Source organism: Tupaia chinensis, unplaced genomic scaffold, assembly GCF_000334495.1.
Source record: "Tupaia chinensis unplaced genomic scaffold, TupChi_1.0 Scaffold000063_1, whole genome shotgun sequence".
In the NCBI taxonomy this organism is placed as follows: domain Eukaryota; kingdom Metazoa; phylum Chordata; class Mammalia; order Scandentia; family Tupaiidae; genus Tupaia; species Tupaia belangeri.
In genome coordinates, this window is record NW_006159521.1 from 7,918,045 (window position 1) to 7,940,497 (window position 22,453).

At 45.5% G+C, this 22,453-nt stretch overlaps 1 protein-coding gene across 1 annotated transcript in view; it reads right to left on the reverse strand.

Annotated features, from left to right (window-relative positions):
• Nucleotides 1-9,842, reverse strand: part of LIPC (lipase C, hepatic type) — a gene marked incomplete in the record, with an annotated part of 38,363 nt that extends 28,521 nt beyond the window's left edge. Inside the window, 3 exon segments of the mRNA XM_027765980.1 lie at nucleotides 374-556; nucleotides 2,287-2,474; nucleotides 9,752-9,842. Coding sequence (XP_027621781.1) covers nucleotides 374-556; nucleotides 2,287-2,307 — 204 coding nt within the window.
• Between the last annotated feature and the right edge of the window lie 12,611 nt (nucleotides 9,843-22,453).

Genomic DNA, 22,453 nt, shown 5'->3' on the forward strand with positions numbered 1-22,453 from the left:
CCTGTCCGTTGCACCGGCTGGCAAATGCCCTTCATTCGTACTCCAAAGTGAAATAGGTCTCTCACCTGGCCAGCTCCATCCTCGCCGAGGGGCTGTCCTCCTTTCGGGGGACTACCTGGTACCCGCCTCCCGCTCGCCTGTCTTCACCTGCCTGTGAACGCCTGCAGAAGCGAGCCGCTTATGTGTGTGGGTGGGTGGTTCAGGGTGGGGAGAAGACCCTAACATAGGGGTCCAGGGAGGTATCTGAGGGTCCTCCCACCCTCCGGTTCCTGCGAGCTCAGCGCTAGTGGGTCACCTGTCCGGGTCAGTTGTGCCGGGGTCCAGCCCAGTGGGCCCACTCTCAGAGGAAGCAGGAGGCTGGGCCAGGCCTTACCTCCAGCCATTGGAGGAGAGCGGCCACCTCCTGGCCCGCGCGGCGGGTGTTGCGGACGGCGATGGCGTAGTGGTGGTGGGCCAGGGACATCCAGTTGGCCAGCCCCACGTTCACCGGCCGTGATGGCGTGGACTTCAGCGCCGCCACCATCTGCCAGATCCAGCCTTCCAGCTGGCCATCCACCTGAGGGGCCGGAGTGGGAGAGGACGAGGAGGGACAAGCAGAGGGAGGTATGGGGAGGCAGGGTAGATGGCTGGGCCCACTTGGCCTTCTAGGGGTTGGTAGATGGGGATTCAAGGCTGTTCTCCAAGTAGATGGCAGGGAAGGCTTTCCAAGTCATGAAACAGACACCGGCATTTCTAGAGGGTTCCAATTACTGTGAGCTAGACTCTGGGCTGGGATCCAGGGAGGCAACTTCCTCTGGAGAGGAGGCCTCACATGGTTTGACTTCACTCACGGCCCACCGTGTGCTCACTCTCCTTCTACCACAGTGTTAGCATTTTTAGCATCACTAAAAGCTGACACTTTCTCTGACACCTTTTCACCTAGGTATGGCCAATGAATGTAGCTGGGAGCATTTCACAGACATGCTGGGGGGTGGGGGGAGGGCTAAAAAAATCCTGCCTTAACCCAAAAGTCATTGAACTGTAGATTTTAAGTAGATAGATGGCATGCTGTGTGGATCATATCTAAATAAAGCCATTTTTAAAATACCTGACTTTTGGAATCCTTTATGTACATCCTCTACTACCATATACTGCCTGGAGTAAAGATGTGATAGCTTGTGCTCCAGCTGCCATCTTGGACTGTGAGGATGAGGGCCACACACTTTTTTTTTTTTTCTTAAGAGGTTTTCGCTATAGGGCGCGTGCACTCGCCAGACAGACAGAGAAAGACAGAGAGACAGAAAGCGAGAAATCACCCCCAGGGGGGATGGTCATGCCGCAATCCCTTCTCCTCCATTCTCCTCTCGGGATCTTGGGCACGCACGCACACGCGCCCGGCGTGAGTTCTAAGCCACCGGGTCCGGGACGCGAACCGCGGTCGACTATGTGGGAATCCAGCGACATAGCCATTACGCTAACTGCTGGTTCCTGAGGGCCACACTCTTAACATGGCAAAATGGTGAGCTCAAAGGAGCTGGGACCTTGAGGACTTGGTTGCCCAAAGCTGTCTAGCTAATTTTAGATTACGTGTCTCTGGGTAAAATGGAAATAAATTTTTTAAAAAAATTCATGATATAGCACATGCTTGAGAGAGAGAGAGAGAGAGAGAGATACAAGTGTGCTCCAGAAGGTTTGGCCATGCCAATCTCCTTCCTCCAGTCTGGCCCTTTAGTAGGGTGGATCTTGGATATGTCTGCAAGTGCCTGGAGTGTTTAGGGCTGACCAGGCTCGGGACTCAAACTGTGGCTGCAACATAGAACCTGGCTCCTCTTGAGCAGTGCATTACCGCTGCACCACGGAGTGAGCTCCAAACTTCTGTTTTATTTGGACACTGCTAATTTAGGCATCTGCTATTTGCAGCTCAATTTAACCCTTACTGATACAGCATGTCCTGGGAATTGTCTCCTGGCTTCCTACTTCCTCTTGTGAAATATGCAGATTCATGGGGAAGATTTCCTCCTGTGTGGTCACCAAGCCCTCATGAGCCCTGATGAGCTAGGGGACCCCTTTGAGCCACATTCTATCTGAAACCTGAAGATAATTGTATTTTCCCTTCCCTGCCTACTCCTGGAATTGAGATCATCAATGAGATAATGTGTGGGGGAGCACTTGGAAAATTAGCATGGGCTTTGTAAACATTATGCATGAAGCTGTTATCATCAGCTTCCTATCTTTTTATTAAAGTTGAACACACGGGAAGGAAATACGAAAGCAGAGGAAAAAAAGAGACTTGTCAGCATTTCCTACCGACCACCCGTGGATTATCATCACCAAAGGCAGGGAGGAGTTGAAGCCACACTCCTGTAACGTGTCCACGTGGTTGAGCTGGATCCGACAGCCCTTATCTGTCTCATCTCCAAAGAGCAAGAATCTGGTCTCTGTTTTCTGCAGTGTTTTCTTTGTTTCAACAGCTGGAGATGGCTTTCCAAATGGTTCTGGAATATGAGATTGGGGACAGTGCTTAGCCTGGCAACTGTTCCACCTCTGCCAGCCCTGGGACTGCTCAAAGGCTGTTAAGGATACAAGCAAAAGAGGTTACTGTGAGATTGTGGGGTATACTATGAGCTGCAACTTTGGGGAACCCCACAGATCGTTTCCAAGGATTGACCAGATGATGAATGGTGACCTGAGAGGACCCAACCCAAAGGTCAAGTGGCTAGATCCTCCATCCCGCCAGCCTACCATCCCAGTCGCCAGCTATCAGACATTAGAATAACTCCAGGGCGGGACTAGCAGTTGGCGTAATGGTTATGTCGCTGGATTCCCATGTAGTTGACTGTGGTTCACGTCCCGGACCCAGTGGCTTAAACTCACGCCAGGCGTGTGTGCGTGCGTGCCCAAGATCCTGAGAGGAGAATGGAGGAGAAGGGACTTTGGCGTGGCCATCTCCCCTGGGGGTGATTTCTCGCTTTCTGTGTCTGGTGAGTGCATGCGCCCTATAGCAAAAAACCTCTCCAAAATAATAATAATAATAATAAAAATAACTCTTGGGCATGAGAAATGCAGGTCTTGCTCTCTGAATTGAGACCAAGGCTCAGAGGGGATAAATTCATCCACTGCCAGTAAGTGGTAGAATCAGGACTTGAACCCAGGCCTCTGTATCTCCAAGTCCCACCCCTTTATCTCTTTCCTTGGGATATAGTGAGTAGAACATCTCAGATGATCACATGCATGATCTCACGTGACTCAGTTTGTTCTCACTGCAGACACGCTGTATCACATAAGCCGTGTATGGACAAGGTGCCAGGGGTGGGAGGATCACCACAGAGTGATACTGCACTTGATGAAGGGATCATGGCCTTGAGGGATGATGGAGACATGTGTTGGGGGAAGAAGAAGGGGAGATAAGGTTTTCCAAACTGGGGGAACATGAATAAAGATTCAGAGGAAGGAAATCTTATGCACTTAAAGGAGGCAGGACAAGGCTAGGCAGGCCAGAGAGCATGGAGGGCTCTCAAACATTAAAGGTTCTGGGCTTTATGCTCTTGGGCAGAGTTCCCCAACCTCTGGGCTATGGACTGATAATTGTCAATGGCTTGTTAGAAACTGGGCCACACAACAGGGGGTGAGAGGCAGGCAGTGAGCGAAGCTTCATCTGTATTTACAGTCGCTCCCCATTGTTTGCATTACTGCCTGAGCTCCACTTCCTGTCAGGTGGGTGGGGCATTAGATTCTCATAGGCGCCCGAACCCTACTGTGAACTGTGTATGTGAGGGATCTAGGTTGTGCACTCTCATAACTGCCCCCTCATCCCTCTCCTGGAAGAATTGTCTTCCATGAAACCAGTCCCTGGTGCCAAAAGTGTTGGGGACTGCTGCTCTGGGAGACAGGCTGCTACTAAAAAAAAGGATAGATGACTACCATTCGGAGTTCTTCAGAGACTATGGGGGTGGGAGAAGGAGAGATTATTTTTAAGATTTCCCCTTTGGAGGACCAGCAATAACATGGTGGTTGAGGCACTGGACACCCACTTGGCCAGCCGCAGTTTGAGTCACAGACCTGGTAGCTTGCTTTTTTTCTCACTTTCTCTCTCTCTCTTGTGAGCACATGTGTCCTATAGCAAATTAAAAAATAATAACAATAGGGACCGGCAGGTGGCATGGTGGTTAAAGGTGCTAGATTCCCACATGGCCGACCGCAGTTTGAGTCCTGGACCTGGCGGCTTGTTTTCTCACTTTCTCTCTATCTCTCTCTCTCTCTGTCAAATTGAAATAAACAAGTGAATAAATAAATGAATAAAGTTAAATGAAAAATTAAAAATAAAAACAATAAATAAAATGAAATAAATAGTTTTTTTTTTTTTTAAGAGAGATTTTTCTATAGGGCACGTGTGCTCACTGGAGAGACAGAGACAGAAAGCGAGAACCCCCACTCTCACGGGAGGATGGCCACACCACAATCCCTTCTCCATTCTCCTCTTGGGATCTCAGGCATGCAGACGTTCATGCCTAGCATGAATTTTAAGGCCCTGGATCTGGGACTCAAATCGCAGTCAAATTACAAGGGAGTCCCACAACATAACTATTATTCCATCTGCTGGGCCCCCCCAAATAATTTTTTTTTAAACAAAAAGATTTCCCCTTTGATCATTTTGATGAAGGGCTCACAGCTTCTTTATTGGGAGCGCCTCACTCTGACCACTGTTTTGGAGTGGGGTGGGTAGCCATCCCAACTCTGTAAGGTGGCCCCACAGCTGTCAAGGCCAGGGTATTGGCCTGAAGCCAGATACCTCTGCTTATAGGCTGGATGAAGCCTTTGGAGGTGCCGTAGCTCAGGTCAAGATGGGTGTCATCTTTTCTGCCAGGATTTAGGATCAGGCCAAGAGCTGAGGGAGGAAGCTCTCATCCCTTCTGGGCTCCCCTGTGGCAGAGGGGCAGATACAAGGCCACATTGACAATTTTGGCTAGTAAGTTCAATTCTGCCCAGCTATTAAGGATCCGTATTCTTTCTAAACATAAGATTATTCAGTCTTCTCCAAAAATAAGTCTTGGGCTTTTGGTTTCAGGGGACAGCAGGACCAAGAGATGATAAACCTACAAAGTACAAGGGAAGGAATCAGTGGAACCAATTTTCCTGCCCAAAGGTTATGAATTCAAAAGGTTATTAATTCCCAGCAAAGGGCAGTGCTTTTTCACTATGCTGACAGAATGAAATGCTTCATATTTTATTAAAAGGAGATGTGAGCGCGAATCTGATGAACTTCTCCGAGATAATGAAGACAATTTCTGCTGCCTAGCTGGCTTTCCCAAGCTCATAGCCTGAGCTTGTCCTGGCACCCCACAGGCCTGCTCCCAGAGCCCAGGCTCCTCATTTCATTGGGTACACAGGCCGCCTGGCTGTCCCAGTCAGAAGCTGGGGTGTCGCCTTCTACTTTATGCCAGCATCCCCACCAGTCCAAAGTGTCAGGGTTTCAAAACACCCTAGAATCCAGTGGCTTTGTTCATGCGCATGCTGTGTTTTGCTTGGTTTATTGCAGCAGCCTCCTCACTGGTCTCTCTCTCCCTGTCTGGCCTTTCCACCCTCTCTCAGCTGCCCGGGAATCTCTCTATAACGGAAATGACTCTACCCTTTGGTGACTTCCTGCTTCTTGGTAGGGCCGCCACAGCCATGACCTGAACAACAGTCCTTTATCCCCAACTCCTCCCCTCTCTCTCTCCTCCTGCTGCCAGTAGTTGGCACCTCTGTCCCTTTGTGCCCTGGCATCCCCCTCTTCTCTGCTGCTCCACTGGGAACTCCAGTTCTTACATTAAAACAGAGCAGAGACATCACATTCTCCAGGAAGTCTTCTCATCCAGCCAAAAAGCATTACTCCCTCCTGCAATTGGCCCTGCACCCCGATCCTAATGCAGCCTGGAAATTTATTGGTGTGTTTCCAGGTTGTGAACTCATGGAGGGCAGTGCTGGGCATGCAGTCGGAGCTCAATAAATGCTTAGTGAGTGACATGCTTTCTGTGGGACCCAGGTCTCAGATCAAAGGCTGCTTGTCAGTCTGTCAGCTGTTTTTACACCAGACCCAACATAGCTCATGTTCTTGTTTGCTGATGGACAGTTATGCCTGCCTTCGTTCCAAGATAGCTGCCTCGACTGCTACGAGCGCCACGGGAAATAAAATGGCCATAAAAATAGTACGCATCTCATGAGGTTCTTATGATGATTAAATAAGATACAGTATTTGTAACGAGCTTAGAACAATGCCTGGCAAGTAATTAGCACCTATGTAAGCGTGTGTTGTTAAAATAAGGACAGATTGCAGCATCTTGCATTTTTGATCTGTGAAATCCTTTCTTTTTATAAAAATTGACCCCGGTTGCCCTCACAGGACCAATTCTGTCTCATGTATATTTCCTATGGATTTATTCAGGAGAAACTATAGGAAAAAGTTGCCAAATGGAAAGGCCCATGCACAACTGCACTGAACTGGGCTCTCCCTTCCTGGGGGCTTTGGTTTTCTTTAACATGTGTATGAGAGAGGGAGGTGTGTGTGTGTGTGTGTGTGTACTCATTCATTTATTCATTCACTTCTTCAGCAAAACACTTAGTAAGCATATCTTAGCCCTCTGGCCCTGACTAGGTACTAGTTGGAGGTCAACAGGACATGGTCTCTGTCTTTCAGGAGTCCCCAGTCTAAGCCTAGAGGTTGCAGGAGTTGGATCCCATACCAACTGTGGTTCAAACCCTGACCCTGGCAGCTTGGAAAATATGCTGCATGTATGCATGCATGCCTCGTATCTCAACAGGCTGGAGAATGGAGGAAAGAGATTGAGACATGATCATGTCCCATTGGGGACTCTTTCTCCCTCTCTCTGTATCTCTCTGGTGTGTGCACACACCCTCTGGTAATTAAAAAAAAAAAGAAAGAAAGAAAAGGAAGGGAGAAAAAGAAGAAATAAAGAGAAAGAAAGAAAAAGAAGCTGCTGCAAGTATGGCAGTGGAGGAATGCTTTAGGGGAGGTGCCAAGAGAAGATGAGGGATCACTTGACTCCAAAATAATGAAAGGTTCTTTTTCTTTTCTCTTTCTTCTTTTTCTTTCTTTCTTTTCTTTTTCCTTTTTTTTTTTTTTAAAGTTGTGCTTTTAAGGCATGTGTGCTTGCCTGAGAGAGACAGAGAGAGACAGACAGGGACTGTGAGAAATCATTCCCCAAGGGGTGGATGGCCATGTCACAGTCTTTTCTTCTCTGTTCTCCTTTGGGGATTTTGGGGATGCATGCACATGTGCCTTGTGAGATTTTTGATCTGCTGGGTCTGGCATTTGAACCATGCAGTTGGCCGTGTGGAATCCAGCTGTCTTTTTTTTAAAAGAGAGATTTTTGCTATGGTGCATGTGCTCTTGCCAGAGAGACAGAGAGAGACAGAGAGACGGAAAGTGAGAAATCACACTCCCCCGGGAGGGATGGCCATGCCACAGTCATGTCTCCTCCATTCTTGTCTTTGGATTTTGGGTATGTACACACACATGCCCAACATGAGTTTAAAACTACTGGGTCCAAGATTTGAACCATGGTTGACTACGTGGGAGTCCAGTGACATAACCATTACATCATCTGTTGGTCTCACTGTTTCAACCACCATATCACCTGACCCATGAATGAAAAATTCTTTAGGAGCTCCTATCTATCAGAAGTTATTGAAGAAAGTGGAGCTCTAGTCCCTACAAAATCAAGATTTAGTGGATGACATGAGAAATGAAGGGCTGTTGTGGAGAAGAGGAGCTAGAATTGTTTTTTACAACTCCAGGAGCTAGAGAATCAATGGGTGGGCATGACATGAAAGAAAAACTTTGACTAAGTAGTTCACAAAGGTTTATAATCGAAGAAATTGGGACTGAGAATGTAAGGGCAGTGAAAAAAAGCAAAGGCAGAAATGTTGATATTAATACCCTAAAATGCACACTGCGTGATCCTATAAGGATGTTAAAGATGAGTCATTTTGTTCTGAGCTTCCTACTGGCCAAATCAAAGAGAAAAACAGGAACACTTACAGGATTTGTGGAGTCCAGGTGCTCACTCTCACCTGTCCTGAAACTCGAGGTGGTCTCTCTATGTGTTGTAAAAGGAGCTCATGGGGGTAAGATGGACTGTTGTCTTGAACACCTTTCCTACAAACTATTCGTAGCGAGTTTGCTATGGCCGACTCTGAGAGTTCTGCAATCCTCAGTGGAAGCAGATGCCACAGTGCCACCTAGCATTTAAGTCACAGTGAGTCTCAAGAGACTTCACTACAATCGAGCAGCAGTCCCTGTGACTGAGAGAGGCAGGGCCACTTCAGGTCATGTTTGGGTGGAAGGAGTAGAGCCCCACGGCCCAAGTGTCTGAGCCTTTTTTGGGCGCAGAGTCTGATCGTGCCCTTCCTGGAACACTCAGAACACCTGGGCATCCTTGGCCAAGCCCATGACTCCAGGATCACTGTCGTGGCCACACCCACGCCTTTACTGAAATCTCATTACCAAGCCTTAGGCCTGGGTGCCACCAGCTTTCAGCTGTCCTTTCTACCTGGGTATCCTGTGGGCACTGTCAACTCAGAAAAGCCAAACCAAATTGATTCTCTCTCTTCCCGCCTCTCTCCATGTCCTGTAGTGGATCATACACCCATGCCGTTGTTCAGGCTAGAAGCTCAGAGCTTACGTCCTGGCCCTCTCTCCTGGTAGGTCATCAAGCACTGAGGACTCAGTCTCAGAATCATCTCCTCTGCTCCTGCCACTGGTCCAGGCTAGGACTTCATCCTGTTTCTCTTCTCTTCTTTTGGCTATAGTGCCTGAGCGCTCACCAGAGAGAGAGAGAGAGGCAAGAGAGAGAGAAAGTGAGAAGTCAGCTCCTGGGGGGATGGCCACACTGCAGTCTCTTCTCCCCCATTTTCCTCTTGCAGTTTTAGGTGTATACACACAACCAGCCTGGCGTGAATTTTAGGCTTCCAGGTTTGGGACTCCAACTGGACTCCAATCCCAGGTTGGCCATGTGGGAGTCCAACACCTTAAGCACTGCGCCACCTGCTGGCCCCCATTTTCTCATGTCTTTGGGAGAGAGAAAGATAGATCAATGAGATCAATCTGGCCATGATACTGTGGTTTTAAGAGGGAGAATATTAACTAAGGTCAGCGGTGAAATCCTTCAAGGGACTCAGCCCTGTATCCTGGAGGAAGAGTTGACGGGTTGAGGGGACCTGGGGTTGCCCTCTGTGTGATAGCAAGATTCTGGGGCAACAAAGCTAGCCTCGCGATTAGTCAAAAGGACAAACTGGGTTCAGCTGTTGCTTTTCTATTATTAGATTTTTGGTAGCAAGTGATTTCTCTATTCCTAAATCAGCCTCCGGGTTTGAGGGTTCCTAATATTTCACACACAAACCAATTATTTTGTTTTCTTTTGGATGAGGACATCATTAGGGGGTGGCCAGAGGCGAATGAGTTGGGCCCCTGGCATAGTGGAGAACGAAGGGTTCTGTAGTAGAAGACTGGTTGGAGTCAGCATCTGGTTGGAGTCAGCATCTGCCTTCTACTCAGGTAGCTGCTTCTGCTCAGCTTAGTGTGTGTCAAGCACGTCTCATGCGCTGGCTAGTGCTCAGGACACAAATGCAAAGGAAGAAACCCTCAGGGGTCAATATACATGGCCCGCAAGGAGTTGTTTGTAAACCGCCTTTGCATTCACTATTTAATTTGCTAAGGGGTGAGCATGTGTGTGCACCTGTGTGTTTTGTAAACATGCAGAGCTGAAAACATTACCAGACTTGGCAGGGGTCCTCTGGAAGACCACAACTTCATGACTTTCCTGGAAACCCTGCCGGCCATGTCTTCTGCTCAGGATGGAAGAATCCTATAAGATAAAAGTAGCGGCAGCTCTGTCCCTAGCTGCTGTGGGCACGTCAGTGACTTGCCGAAGAACCATGTTGACTGCAGAATTTTTGGACTATGGCAGTGTGGGAACATTTGTGGGAGAATTTCATTGTCATCGCTGGACCTTTACAGATTCAGGTTATAGCTGTCACTGCACTTTGGTGATAAGTAGATTCTGCCCAAAGCCATGGTGAGAAATGCCTCTCCTATTCCTGCCATCTTAAATTTTGACCTGGGGACCAGCAGTTGGCATAATGGCTATGTCGCTGGACTCCCACGTAGTCGACCGCGATTTGAGTCCTGGACCCAGTGGCTTAAACTCATACCAGGCGCATGTGTGTGCGTGCCCAAGATCCCAAAAGGAGAATGGAGGAGAAAGGATTGCGGTGTGGCCATCCCCCCGGAGGGTGATTTCTCACTTTCTGTCTCTCTGTCTCTCTCTGTCTTTCTGGTGAGCGCATGAGCCCTATAGCAAAAACCTCTCCAAGGAAAAAAAAAAAATTGCCCTGACTCGGATATCTCACCCTCCCTTTTACTTATCATCTTTAAAATATCTCCTGGGACCTGGGACCAGCAGTTAGTGTAATGGCTATGTTGCTGGACTCCCACGTAGTCGACTGTGGTTCACGTCCCGGACCTGGTGGCTTAAAACTCACACCGGGCGCATGTGCGTGCATGCCCAAGATCCCGAGAGGAGAATGGAGGAGAAGGGATTGCGGTGTGGCCATCCCCCCGGAGGGTGATTTCTCACTTTCTGTCTCTCTGTCTCTCTCTGTCTGGTAAGCGCATGTACCCTATAGCAAAAATCTCTCAAAAAATAAATAAAAAATTTCTCTGCCTCAATTTCTTAATTTGGACAATAGAATTACTTATCTTTGTAATGGCCCCCACCTCCTGTGACACTCCAACATCTTTTCATTGTAATATTGAACAATTACCCAGGGCATGAATCACTTCTCTTTTTAAAGTTCTTTTTATTTTAATTTACATTTAATAACATTTGTCTTTTTATTTTATTTTTTTTTTACATTTATTCACTCTACATCCTTATGGCATACAAAATGAATTTTGCCACCTTGAATACACTGCGGATCAGTTTAGTCAAAGACATTATCATCCACATTATCACCAGCAGAAAATATTCCATTTTTTGTGTCTGTTAAATGTTTTACTTTTTCCCTCCCCTTGATTTCTTCCCCACCCCATTATCCACCCTTCTCCTGCTCTATCTTTAGTTTGCTATTATCTTACATCGTTTTTCAAGAAAAACAATTTTAGCTTTAATGAATCAAAGTAAAAAAAAAAGTAAGAACAATTTGCTTAAGACTTAAGGTTAGGATTCTGTTCAAACAGTAGGTAGACACTAAAAACTTGATTTAGCTGGCTTTGCTGGGACCTTTTATAGGGGACTTCAGATTAGATTCTTTAAAAAACCTCCCAAGGCTACTGAGCCAAGTCAGGAATTCACCATCTGACTGCTACCCATACTTGGAAGGCATGAATCACTTCTAAGGAGGGAGAGAGGTGCTCTATAAAGTTGTGGTAACTTTCCGGTCATTATGTTATTATTTGGAACTCAGCAGAAATTCCTAAATTTGTCTTGAGTGGATTTAAAGCTACTGAAATCCTTTTTTACCTGTGGTGGTGATCATCTTTCTACCATCGTTTTAAAATTTTATTTTTGCTGCAGGGCTCACCAGTGAGACGGAGAGGGGTAGATGGAGGGAAAGTGAGAAATCGCCCCCAAGGGGGGATGGCCACTCTGCAGTCGCTTCTCCTCCAGTCCGCCTCTTGGGATTTTGGGCACGCGTGCACAGGCGTGTGTTTCAGGCCGTCGGATCTGGGACTCAAAACATGGTTGGCTATATGGGATCCAGTGTCTTCACCACCATGCCACCTGCTCGCCCCTTCCTATCATCATTTGCCTTCTTGTTTTACTGGTTCTTTTTTGTTTTGTTTTGTTTCTTTGGCTCTTAACCATTTTGGTGTCAAATAAGAAAATGAGATATGGAATGGCAGGAAAGTTATTTCACAAAGTTGATTTATTCTGTTTTCTTAGTTCACTTGGCTTGATTTTCTTAGTCATTCTATAGCCTGAGGCTCCAATTTCTCCTTTTGTGGATTCTAGGGAAGGAAGTAACTAGAGCCTATGTTTTCTGGCTGGAAAGTTTTTATTTTTTCTCTCCAAAAAAAAAAAAAATCTTTTCTTTCAAACTGCACTCTCTTGAAATTCTGATTAGAATCAGAATGATTTTATTTTTCTTGCAAGAAATCTGGTTATGAAAGAGCATGCCATTCAGAAAAGCTATTCATTTGTACTGAAATTCTCTGAGGGTAAGGGGATTTCCTTCCCACAAGTGGTTCCAAGGTCATGGGTGCACTCCACCCTGACTCGGGTCAAGGGTCAAGGTAGGGTGGCCGACTGTCATGATATGCCTTGGGCTGATGGGTTTCCTGAGACACTGGACTCCTGATGCTAAAACAGGAAAGTCCCAGGCGAGCTAGGCTCATTGTGCTCCTATAGTTCAAGGGCAACTGAGTGAGTAAGTGGAGAGATAGAAATTGCTTACCTACTGGGACCAGCAGTTAGTGTAGTGGCTATGTCACTGGACTCTCATGTAGTCGATTGTGGTTTTAGCCCAGGACTTGGCGGCTTAAACTCACGCTGGGTGTGTGTGCATGTGTGCCCAAGATCCTGAGAGGAGAATGGAGGAGAAGGGATTGAGGTGTGACCATCCCCTCTGGGGGGTGATTTCTCATTTTCTATCTCTCTGTCTTTCTGGTGAGCGCATGCGCCCTATAGCAAAAACCTCTCCAAACAAAAAAAAAAAAAAAAAAAAAAAAAAGAAATTACTCTCCTACACCTCTCCAAACAAACAAACAAAAAAAGAAATTGCTCTCCTATTGATGATCATCCTGATAGTTTTCATCCAACACACCTTCCTGCCCTGCTCTTTGTCATGTGGTCTCTTTGACCTGAGATGCTCTGTTGTTGCCCCTGTTTAATGTCACATTTTCTCCAGTCCTAAACTCTTATTTCTTCAGGCAAAATTTCTCCAAGTTTCCTGACTTGGTTACATTTCTCTATTATTCATTCTCTTAGGTGCTTTCACTGTTCCAATTTTATTTCTGAATAGTCAGGACAGAAACATCAACACCCTATTAGGTGGTTAGCTCCATGAAAGTAGGATCTCCATTTGTTTTCTCATATTGAAACCTTCCTTCGTAAAACGTGGAGCTGCAAAGCATAGCAGGTAGACGCCCAGGCTCAGAGCCTTGCTGCTTGGGTTTGAAGCCCACTTCCAACACTGTGTGTATGGCCTTGGGCAATACTGAATGTCTGTGTGCCTGGATTTTCTCATCACATCATCTGTAAAATGTAGATAATACCTACTTGTCATAGTCTGTTTTATGCTGCTATTGCTGAAAGCATGGATTGGGGAGTTTCTAAAGAACAGAAGTGAATTTCCTGACAGTTCTGGAGGCTGAGAAGTCCTAGATTGAGGGGATGGCATCTGGCAAGGGCCTTCTTGATTGTCATCCCATGGTAGAAGGAGGGAGGTCAGAGAGGGTGAGAGTGAGAGAGAGTGAGAGGGAGAAGTCAAGTGTAAGGGATTTATTTCCATGCTAACAAGCCCACTCTGGAGATAATGACATAATTCATTCATAAGAGCAGAGCTCTCAGCCTAATCACCTCTTAAAGTTTCCACTTTTTAATTTTTTTTAAAGTTTGTATATATATTTCTTCTTCTGAGAGAGAGAGAGAGAGAGAGAGAGAGAGAAGAAAGAGAGAGAAGGAGAAAGAGAGAGAGAGAAGGAGAAAGAGAGAGCAACATCACCCTCAACAGGGTCCTGATTCTGTGATCCACCTCCAGCCCTCAACCAGCCCTGGATAATGGATAAGTGTGTACTGGCGTACTCAGGGAGGTCTCCAGTCTTGAACTGGGAACCTTCCCAAGTGGGATTGCCTCACAGAGTGTCATGTTTTACCATTGCCATTGTCTCCTCTCCTCTTTTTTTTTTCTGGAGAGATTTTTGCTATAGGCTGCGTACGCATGCCAGACAGACAGAGAGAGACAGAGGGACAGAAAGTGAGAAATCACCCCCCAGGGGGGATGGTCACGCCGCAATCCCTTCTCCTCCATTCTCCTCTTGGGATCTTGGGCACGCACACACACGCGCCCGGCGTGAATTTTAAGTCACCGGGTCCAGGACGTGAACCGCGGTCAACTACGTGGGAGTCCAGCGACATAGCCATTATGCTAACTACTGGTCCCTCCTCTCCTCTTTTTATCATAAACAGAGAGTTCAGGTGCATACTTGTACGTGAGAGAGAGAAAGAGAAAGAGAAACATTCCCAGTGGGGTCTGTGACCCCCCCTCCCTTTCCCAGCCCTCCACTTCCTCTGGATCCTTGGCATTCACATGGACACTCAGTGTGTTTTCAGGCTGACCCTGGAAATGCCCAGGCATCTGAATCCACAGTTAGGCCATGTGGCTTCCGGCCTTGCAGGACACTGTATTTCTTTCTCTCTCTCTCTCTCTCTCCCTCCCTCCCTCCCTCCCTCCCTTCCTTCCTTCCTTCCTTTCCTTCCTTCCCTTCTTCTTCTTCTTTTAGAATTATTTTATTAATCCTATTCATTGTCATTATTTTATTATTTTATTTTTTTGAAGTTGACCAGAGAGAGACTGAGAGAGAAGGAAAGTGAGAATCCAAGCTGCCAGGTTTGGGACTCAAACCACGTTAGCCATATGTGAGTCCAGCCACCATGCCACATGCCTGCCCTGCAGGATACTGTATTTCTGCCATACCTCAGCAGCTGGGCCCCCACTTAATGCTGTTACAGTGGCAATTAATTTAATGTGGGTTTTGGAGGGGACATTTAAACCCTAGCACTACTGTATAGAATGGTTATGAAAAGTTGTTAGGTTAACTATGGAAAATACTGTAACAGTAGCAGGCATGTAGTTTGTGCCACACAAACACTTTCATGACAGGTATCCATAAAAACAATTTGAGAGAGGGATGAAAGTTATTTCAAAATATATCACAGAACTAAATTTAAAGTGAAAATAAAAACTATAAAACTTCTGTAAAAAAAGCTTTCATATGAAAACTTTGTAGCATTAGGGGAAAGGAAAGATTTATTTTAGAACACTAAGAGCACAAATCATGAAAGAAAGCATGTAAGAACTTAAATACTTTTTCTACTTTAGCTTTTTTTTTTTTTGGAGAGGTTTTTGCCATAGGGCGTGTGTGCTCGCCAGACAGAGAGACAGAGAGACAGAAAGTAAGAAATCACTCCCTGGGGGGATGGCAATGCTGCAATCCCTTCTCCTCCATTCTCCTCTTGGGATCTTGGGCATGCACGCACATGCGCCCGGTGTGAGTTTTAAGCCACTGGGTCCGGGACGTGAACCGCAGTCAACTACATGGGAGTCCAGTGACATAGCTATTACACTAACTGCTGGTCCCTACTTTAGTTTTCTAAAAGATCTCAATAATAAATAAAAAAAAAAAAGAAAGAAAAAGAAAAGGGAAAAAAAGAAAAAGGAAGAAAAGAAAAGCCAACCCAGAGTAGGAGAAAATAATAAAATGACATGTATCTGATCAGGACCTTTGTCCAGACTATATAAAGGACTCTTATAACTCAAGAATAAAAAGACAATCTAATTATAAAATTGGCAAGTGATTTGAACATATATTCCTTCTTTGTTAGCATTATTTAATTTTATTCATCATTATTTCTATTTTTATTTACTTACTTTAAGAGATATTTTTGCTATAGGGCATGTGCGCTCGTCAGAGAGACAGAGAGACAGAGAGACAGAAAGCAAGAAATCACCCTTTAGAGGGAATGGCCATACAGGAACCCCTTTCCTATTCTCCTCTTGAGATTTTGGGCACACATGGATGTGCCCAGCATTAGTTTTAAGCCTCCAGGTTTGGGATTCAAACTGCGGTCAACTACATGGAAGTCCAGCAATGCAATCATTATGCCACCTACTGGTCCTTATTTTTATTTTTAACATTTGACCAGACAGAGACAGAGAGAGAGGGAAAGTGAGGAGTAAGCCACCAGGTCTAGGACTCCAAGTGCTGTTGGCCATATGAGAGCCCAGCACCTTAACCACCACGCCACCTCCTGGTCCCAAACATACACTCTTAAAAGATATTAAAATGCCACATAAGCACATGAAAAGATGCTTAACATCATTAGTCATGAGTGAAATGCAAATTTAAAGCACAATGAGCTTTCACCTCTCTCTCTCTAGATTGGCTAAAATGAAAAGACTAACAAAACCAAGTATTGGTGAGAATGTGGAACAACTACAATGCTTCACAAATTGCTGGTGGGAATCAAGAAGACTACAGCTACCTTGGAAAAGAGTTTGAAAATTTCTCAGAGCTAAGTGTGCACTTGCCATAACACCAAGCAATTCTAAGCCTAGGAGTTTACCCAAGAGAAATGTAAATGGCTGTCCACACAAAGATACAAATATTCATAGCAGGGTTATTCACAATAACTCCCAAACAAAAATGACCCCAAAAATCACTCAACCGGTAAGTGGATAAATGCATTGTGTTACATCCATCCAAAGGAATACTACACGCCTATGGAAAAATGAATTACCGATACATCCAACAACACGTATCAACAACCCGAAAATGCAGTACACTCTGAAAAAAGGCAGAAGTAAAAGGTTACATTTAAATGCCCTTCTAGAAAAGGCAAAACCAGAGCAATTGGGGGCAGATCAGAGATTTCTTGGGGAGCTTGCCTTCAGAAATCAAATCTTCCAGTCAGAGGATTATAGATGAAAGAGTTTTAGAGATTACACAGTGTTCCAGTGCTTGGCATTTTTAGTGCCAGTTTTTTATTCTCTTTCTGTGCATGTCAAACCACCTGTACTTGTAGAGGAGTAATTCGTTTTCCTTTTCTTATCATACAAGGACACAGATATCAGCACTAATCTCCACTTCCAATCCTCTGAAGGGAATCAGTGTTGTCACACCAAGTAGACAGAATTCCAGCGAAAAGCAAAGAAACTCCGTATTTATTTGTCTTGTTCGATACCACCTCCTTTCACAGTTTGTTCGAAGACTTGAGTGACACCCTTCTTCCACCCAAGCATTACTCCCTAAGATGCAGGAACCTCTTCTTGGTGGTAATAATCTAGCCTGACTTCCTTGTTTTACAGATAAAGAAACTGGGACCCAGAGAGGCCAACTGACATGCCCCAAATTGTGTATTTAATTAAGAGCAGAGTCAAAGAACATGACTCTCCTGACATTCAAGCCAGCATCTTTCTACTGTGCTGGAGGCAGAAGTCTCAGTGACACTTAAAGACAGCACACGGTCTATTCTTAGTCACAAGACCACTTAGTGAAAGGAAGGAATGGATTCAATCTGGAACATTTATATTTACTTATTGACAAAGGGACTGGCTCATTTCTAAGGTGGGGTGTTTTTCAAAGACGGGGAGATCAAACAGCTCCACCAGCCACACTAAACTCAGTAGGCCAAACCTGATGAAGTCAATGGCTTTGACTACTATCAGGTACCCTCAACCTAGCACTCAGAATCCTAGTGCTGGGACAGATCTTTGAGAGCTTCCTATGAATCGCAGTAGTGTTCCTGAACTGGCTTGCACTGTCCTAGAGGAGCCAAGAGTATGCATTTCTTCCCAGCTCTTCGTACTTGGTAACTTAATATTGGTAATGTGAAACTGGCCTTGGGGAATATTTACACCATGGACATCAGCAAAGGCTAACAATCATGTTTTACATTTAATTTTTGGAGAGAGAACACCAGTTAAAAGACAAGCTCACGACCGAATGACAGCTGAGCCCACAACACTTGGGTGACAAATAGTATGTCTTAAGTTTCTCTTCAGGTCAACTTAAATGGGGCTTTGAGCACTGGCACTGCTGCACTGGTAGAGAATTCTGAACAGTTTGGGTTGGAGTCCATTCACCCTAACCTTGTGCAAAGGTCCTTCTATACTGGTCATTGTCTACAAGAGTCCAGCTGTTAAGATACCTACTGTCCCAGCTACACAGTTGCATCAGAAATTCTACTCTTTGGGCCAGGTCTGTGGTGCAGGGTAATGCTCTGATCAAGAGAAGCTGGATCTCACATGGTGACTGTGGTTTGAATCCCTGGCTTGGTCAGCCTGAAACACGTTAGTCATATATGCAAGTGCCCTAGACTCTATGGGCCAGAAGACTGGAGGGAAGGGAATTACAGTGGTGTAACAAGACCCTGTGGAGGATGCCTGTCTCTCTGTCTCCCTGTCTCTCTTGCATGCATATGCTCTATCACAATTTAAACATCATAACCATTAAAAAGAAGACATTCCACTCTTCGGGTTTGTGCCTGTGGTCTGGGAAGTCCTGCAAGGCTGGCTGGCAGTAGCTCACCTTTCCTTCCTTAGAAGTCATTTATCTGGGGGAACCAGCAGTTAGCGTAATGGCTATGTCACTGAACTCCCACGTAGTCGACCGCGGTTCGTGTCCAGGACCCGGTGGCTTAAAACTCATGCCAGGCATGTGTGCGTGCGTGCCCAAGATCCCGAGAGGAGAATGGAGGAGAAGGGATTGCGGCATGACCATCCCCCCTGGGGGGTGATTTCTCGCTTTCTGTCTCTCTGTCTCTCTCTGTCTGTCTGGCGAGCGCATGCGCCCTATAGCGAAAACCTCTCAAAAAAAAAAAAAAAAAAGAAGTCATTTATCTGGGATCTTGGTACCTAGGGACACCAGCAGTCCCTGTCTGCTCCCAGTCAGGGGCGAAACATTCTTTCTCTTTCTCATCTCACCTGGAAATATCTAGGATAATCGTTTGGATGAGCTTAAGCTTTCACAAAAGATGGAAAAATATGTTGGATTAAAGTGGCTTCTGCTCTTACTCCTGAAAATACCTCTAAGCTAAGGAATAGTGGCTATGGGAAAAATAAACTCACAATGACATCTCGATAAACTGTTCTGCTATGTGAAGATGAGGCAGCTGAGACCCAGAGAGGCAAACTCACTTACCTAAGCTTACCCAGCTAATTAGCGACAAAGAGGAGGTTAGGACGCAAGGTTCTGTCGCCAGCCCAGCCTGTTCCCTGGATGCTGCATCTCCTCACTGGAAGCCCTGGTGACTTCTAAACTGGCTTGCTTCTGTCTGCTCCTGATGGTCATACGAGAGCTGACACATGCCACGTGTTTGCCTTGTGCCACTGCTGAGCTTCTACATGCTTCGTCTGTTCACTTTTTCACTCAGTTGTTCTATCCATCAACGCTTCCATCTGTGGTCTTTTTTTCCCAGATGAAACTGACCTGCAACTAAATTCTTTTTGAAGCAAGCATCAGATTTTCTTTTCTGTTCTTTAAAAATGTGTTGTTATTATCTTTTCACAAAAACAGTATAATAGTAGAATACAAAACTGAAAAACATGTACTCACTATCTTATCCTAACAGGATGACTTTTTATTTTTTGTGTTTCTATTCTTTATCCAGAAGCAAATCTATATTTTGTGTAACTGTGCAGACATAACTTCTTTTTCTTTTTTTTTTTTTTTTTTCATTTCAAATTACACAGGAAACATCTTTCTATGTTTCTACAGGGCTCCTGCTCATCATTTTAAAAGGCTGAGTAATATCTCATTGAGGGAATGCTTGGTAACATATATTCATTTCCCCATCATGGGACAAGCAGCATGTTTACAGTTTTCTACCTTTATAGACAAAGCGGCAATGAACTTTACAAAGAGAGATTTTATTTTCAGAGAATTTTTTTCCAGGAGGATGAATAACTTCATATGGACTTAGTTGGTTAAATAGAGATCAGTTTTTGAATACAGAATTTGAAGTCCCCTTATAGGTCAGTTCCCCATTGGGCATCTGTCATATGTATGAGCACCTAGAGAACTCTCCAAACTAGCTGGTCTAGTCTATCACACAGCCCAGGTCTCAGTTTTCACCTCTGGGCAATGAAGGACTTAGACCACCCACTCTAAAGTCTCTGCGGAAGCGTAGTGAGACTGCTGTGGCTCTGTGAGTCAGCTAGAACTGAGTTCTAATTCTGGATTTCTCCCCAAACTAGCTGGGTCTCAGGTTCCACCTCTGAAAAACCAAGACATCTAGAGAAGCTACTAGGGTTTTCTTTGGTTCTGTGATATGTGAATGCTAAAACCATCCTATCTCAACTTTCATGAAGTAAAAGATGTCACTGAGAAGAGCTTTTGAGGCCAGAGTTAATCAGGCAAAAAGGAAAGTGACAGTGGTGACCTTCTGTAGAAATGGCTGGAATTTGGGCATGATGCTCTGCAAAGGAAAACACTTGTGGCATGAGGAAAGCATTAAGCATTAACTTGGCCAAAGAGCGCCAGGGTTACTCTTTCAGGCAAAAGTCAACTGTGGGTGGGGAGTGTAAGCCAAAGTATGTGGAATGTGCTCTCTAGGGCAAGGGTTTGGGGGTGACTGATGGGGAGCTAGGCCTATCCTACCCCTGAGAGCCTCTGTAGGGAGTCCCCATGTGGGGACCTGGGTCTGAGAGGACTGATTATTGGACATGTACCTAGAGACTGAAGGCCCACCATGATGCCATTTTTCTTTTATTTTATTCATTTGTTCATTCTGCCAAAGATTTATTGAGCACTTATACTGTGATGCAACCATGAATAAGGCAGACCATACTTTCAAGAAGCTCATGGTCTCATGCTTTCAAGAAGCTCATGGTCTTCTGGTGGAGGTAAGTAAGTAGCTAATTTTTTGCACAGCTTGGTAAGGGTCATGACAGTTGAGGAGTAGGAGAGCACCTACCCAACCCTAAGGCAGCTGGAGAAAAGGCAGCCAGAAGAACCCACTGGTGGACAGTGCCACTAGCTCCTCAGATAAGCCAGGTCTTCACGTGTGGGAAGAATTATGGAATGTGGGAGGAGGATGAGCCCTTGTGTGGTCAATATGGTCACCTTGAGACTCTAGAGCTTCGGCCATGGCTGCAGCCTGTACCCTGGGTCCTTTGGCTTTCCTGAGACCCTTAGTGCCTCCAACTGCTTTGAGACTTGCCATGCCCTGGAATCTGGAGCACAACTGTTCCCATCCTACACATGTTCATTTCCTGAGGGAGAAGGAGGCCTCAAAGCCCAAGGTCCTCAGCTGACTACAAAACCAAGCCTGGATCAGAATCCCATTTCTCTCTTTTTCCATATGCATAGTTCTGAGATTATAAAATGTTTCTGGACATGTGTTCCACTTCCCCGAGATACATTTTTGGACCCCTAACCTCCCTTCACTACTTGTGTTTGGAGGCTTGGATGACTGCTGGTTGCCCCTTGGAGACCCTGGATATGTCCCCCAAGTTTCTAGGTGATGGTGGGGAGCAGTGGCAGATGTAGAGACTGGAGTGGAGAGGCCATGGCTTTGGAGCCAGTCAGCTCTGTGTCAGATGATTTAACACTTAGTAGTCATGTGACCTTGGGAAGCTTATTTCACCTGTGTGAGCCTCAGATTCCTTCTCCTAAATTTGAAATATGGAGACTCACCTCACAGGGTTGTTACAAGAACTGGATGAAACCTGGTGACATGCTAGTCCAGAGTGTGGCATTCAGTGTGCTTCCCTTTCCTTTCAAAATATACCTCATATCTCTTCCTTTTCATGTCTTGACCTAACGTGGCTCTTTGCAGATACTTGCTGATACTTATTTACCAAGGTCTTTGCCTGTTTAGCACCTTTATGTGAATTCAGTACACACTACCCGAGTTCTGTACTTTGACACTGTGCCTATGAGCCAAGAAAAGGAGGCCTCTCTTTGGAGTGAGGGTTTCAGCCTCCTGTCTCCAATCCAGCCAGGTTCTTCTGGATATGAAGTCTGTTAAATATAAGTGGCAGCTCTGGAACCCACTATGCTAAGTCCCTGCCTCTCCCAGCTGGAGTGTTCTACCATGAGCTGCTCTAAATCAGGTACCTCAAGAAGCCATACCAGGCTATGGGTCAATCCTCTCTGCTAACAGGGAAATGGAAATCTGATTACAAAACACCCAGCCAGGGTTCTGCCTTTATACCACTACTAAGTGAATATTTTCCCTCCCAGGCTCCCTTTTGGTTTACCTAATCTACCCTTTGAAAATAGTGGTTTTCATATTTTCATGTTCTTAAGATGCAGATTCCTGGGTGCCCTTCCTAGAGTAGCTGATTCAGTGGGCCTGGGTAGGCCTGGGTATCTGCATTACCCCTGGGTGGCAGATGATTGTGAGAATGACTTGCCCATGATTAAGGATATGAGCTTTGGAACCAGGCCGGGATCCAAAGTTTTGTTCTGCCACTAATACATTGCAATCTTGGGCAAATTTACAGATGGTTTCCTCATAGAACTATAAATAAATGAGATAAATGTATAAAGTACCTCCCACAATGCCTAGTATACAGCATGTTCTCTATGAATAAAAGTGACCATGGTGGTATTAGTGGCAGTAGAAGTTGTGATTGATGTTACTATTACATTTGCCTCTTTGAAGGGGCTTTCCACAACTCATCAGTAACAGATTATAAGGAGATACAATATCACATCGGATACATCTTCATGGAAGGTATATTGTGATCA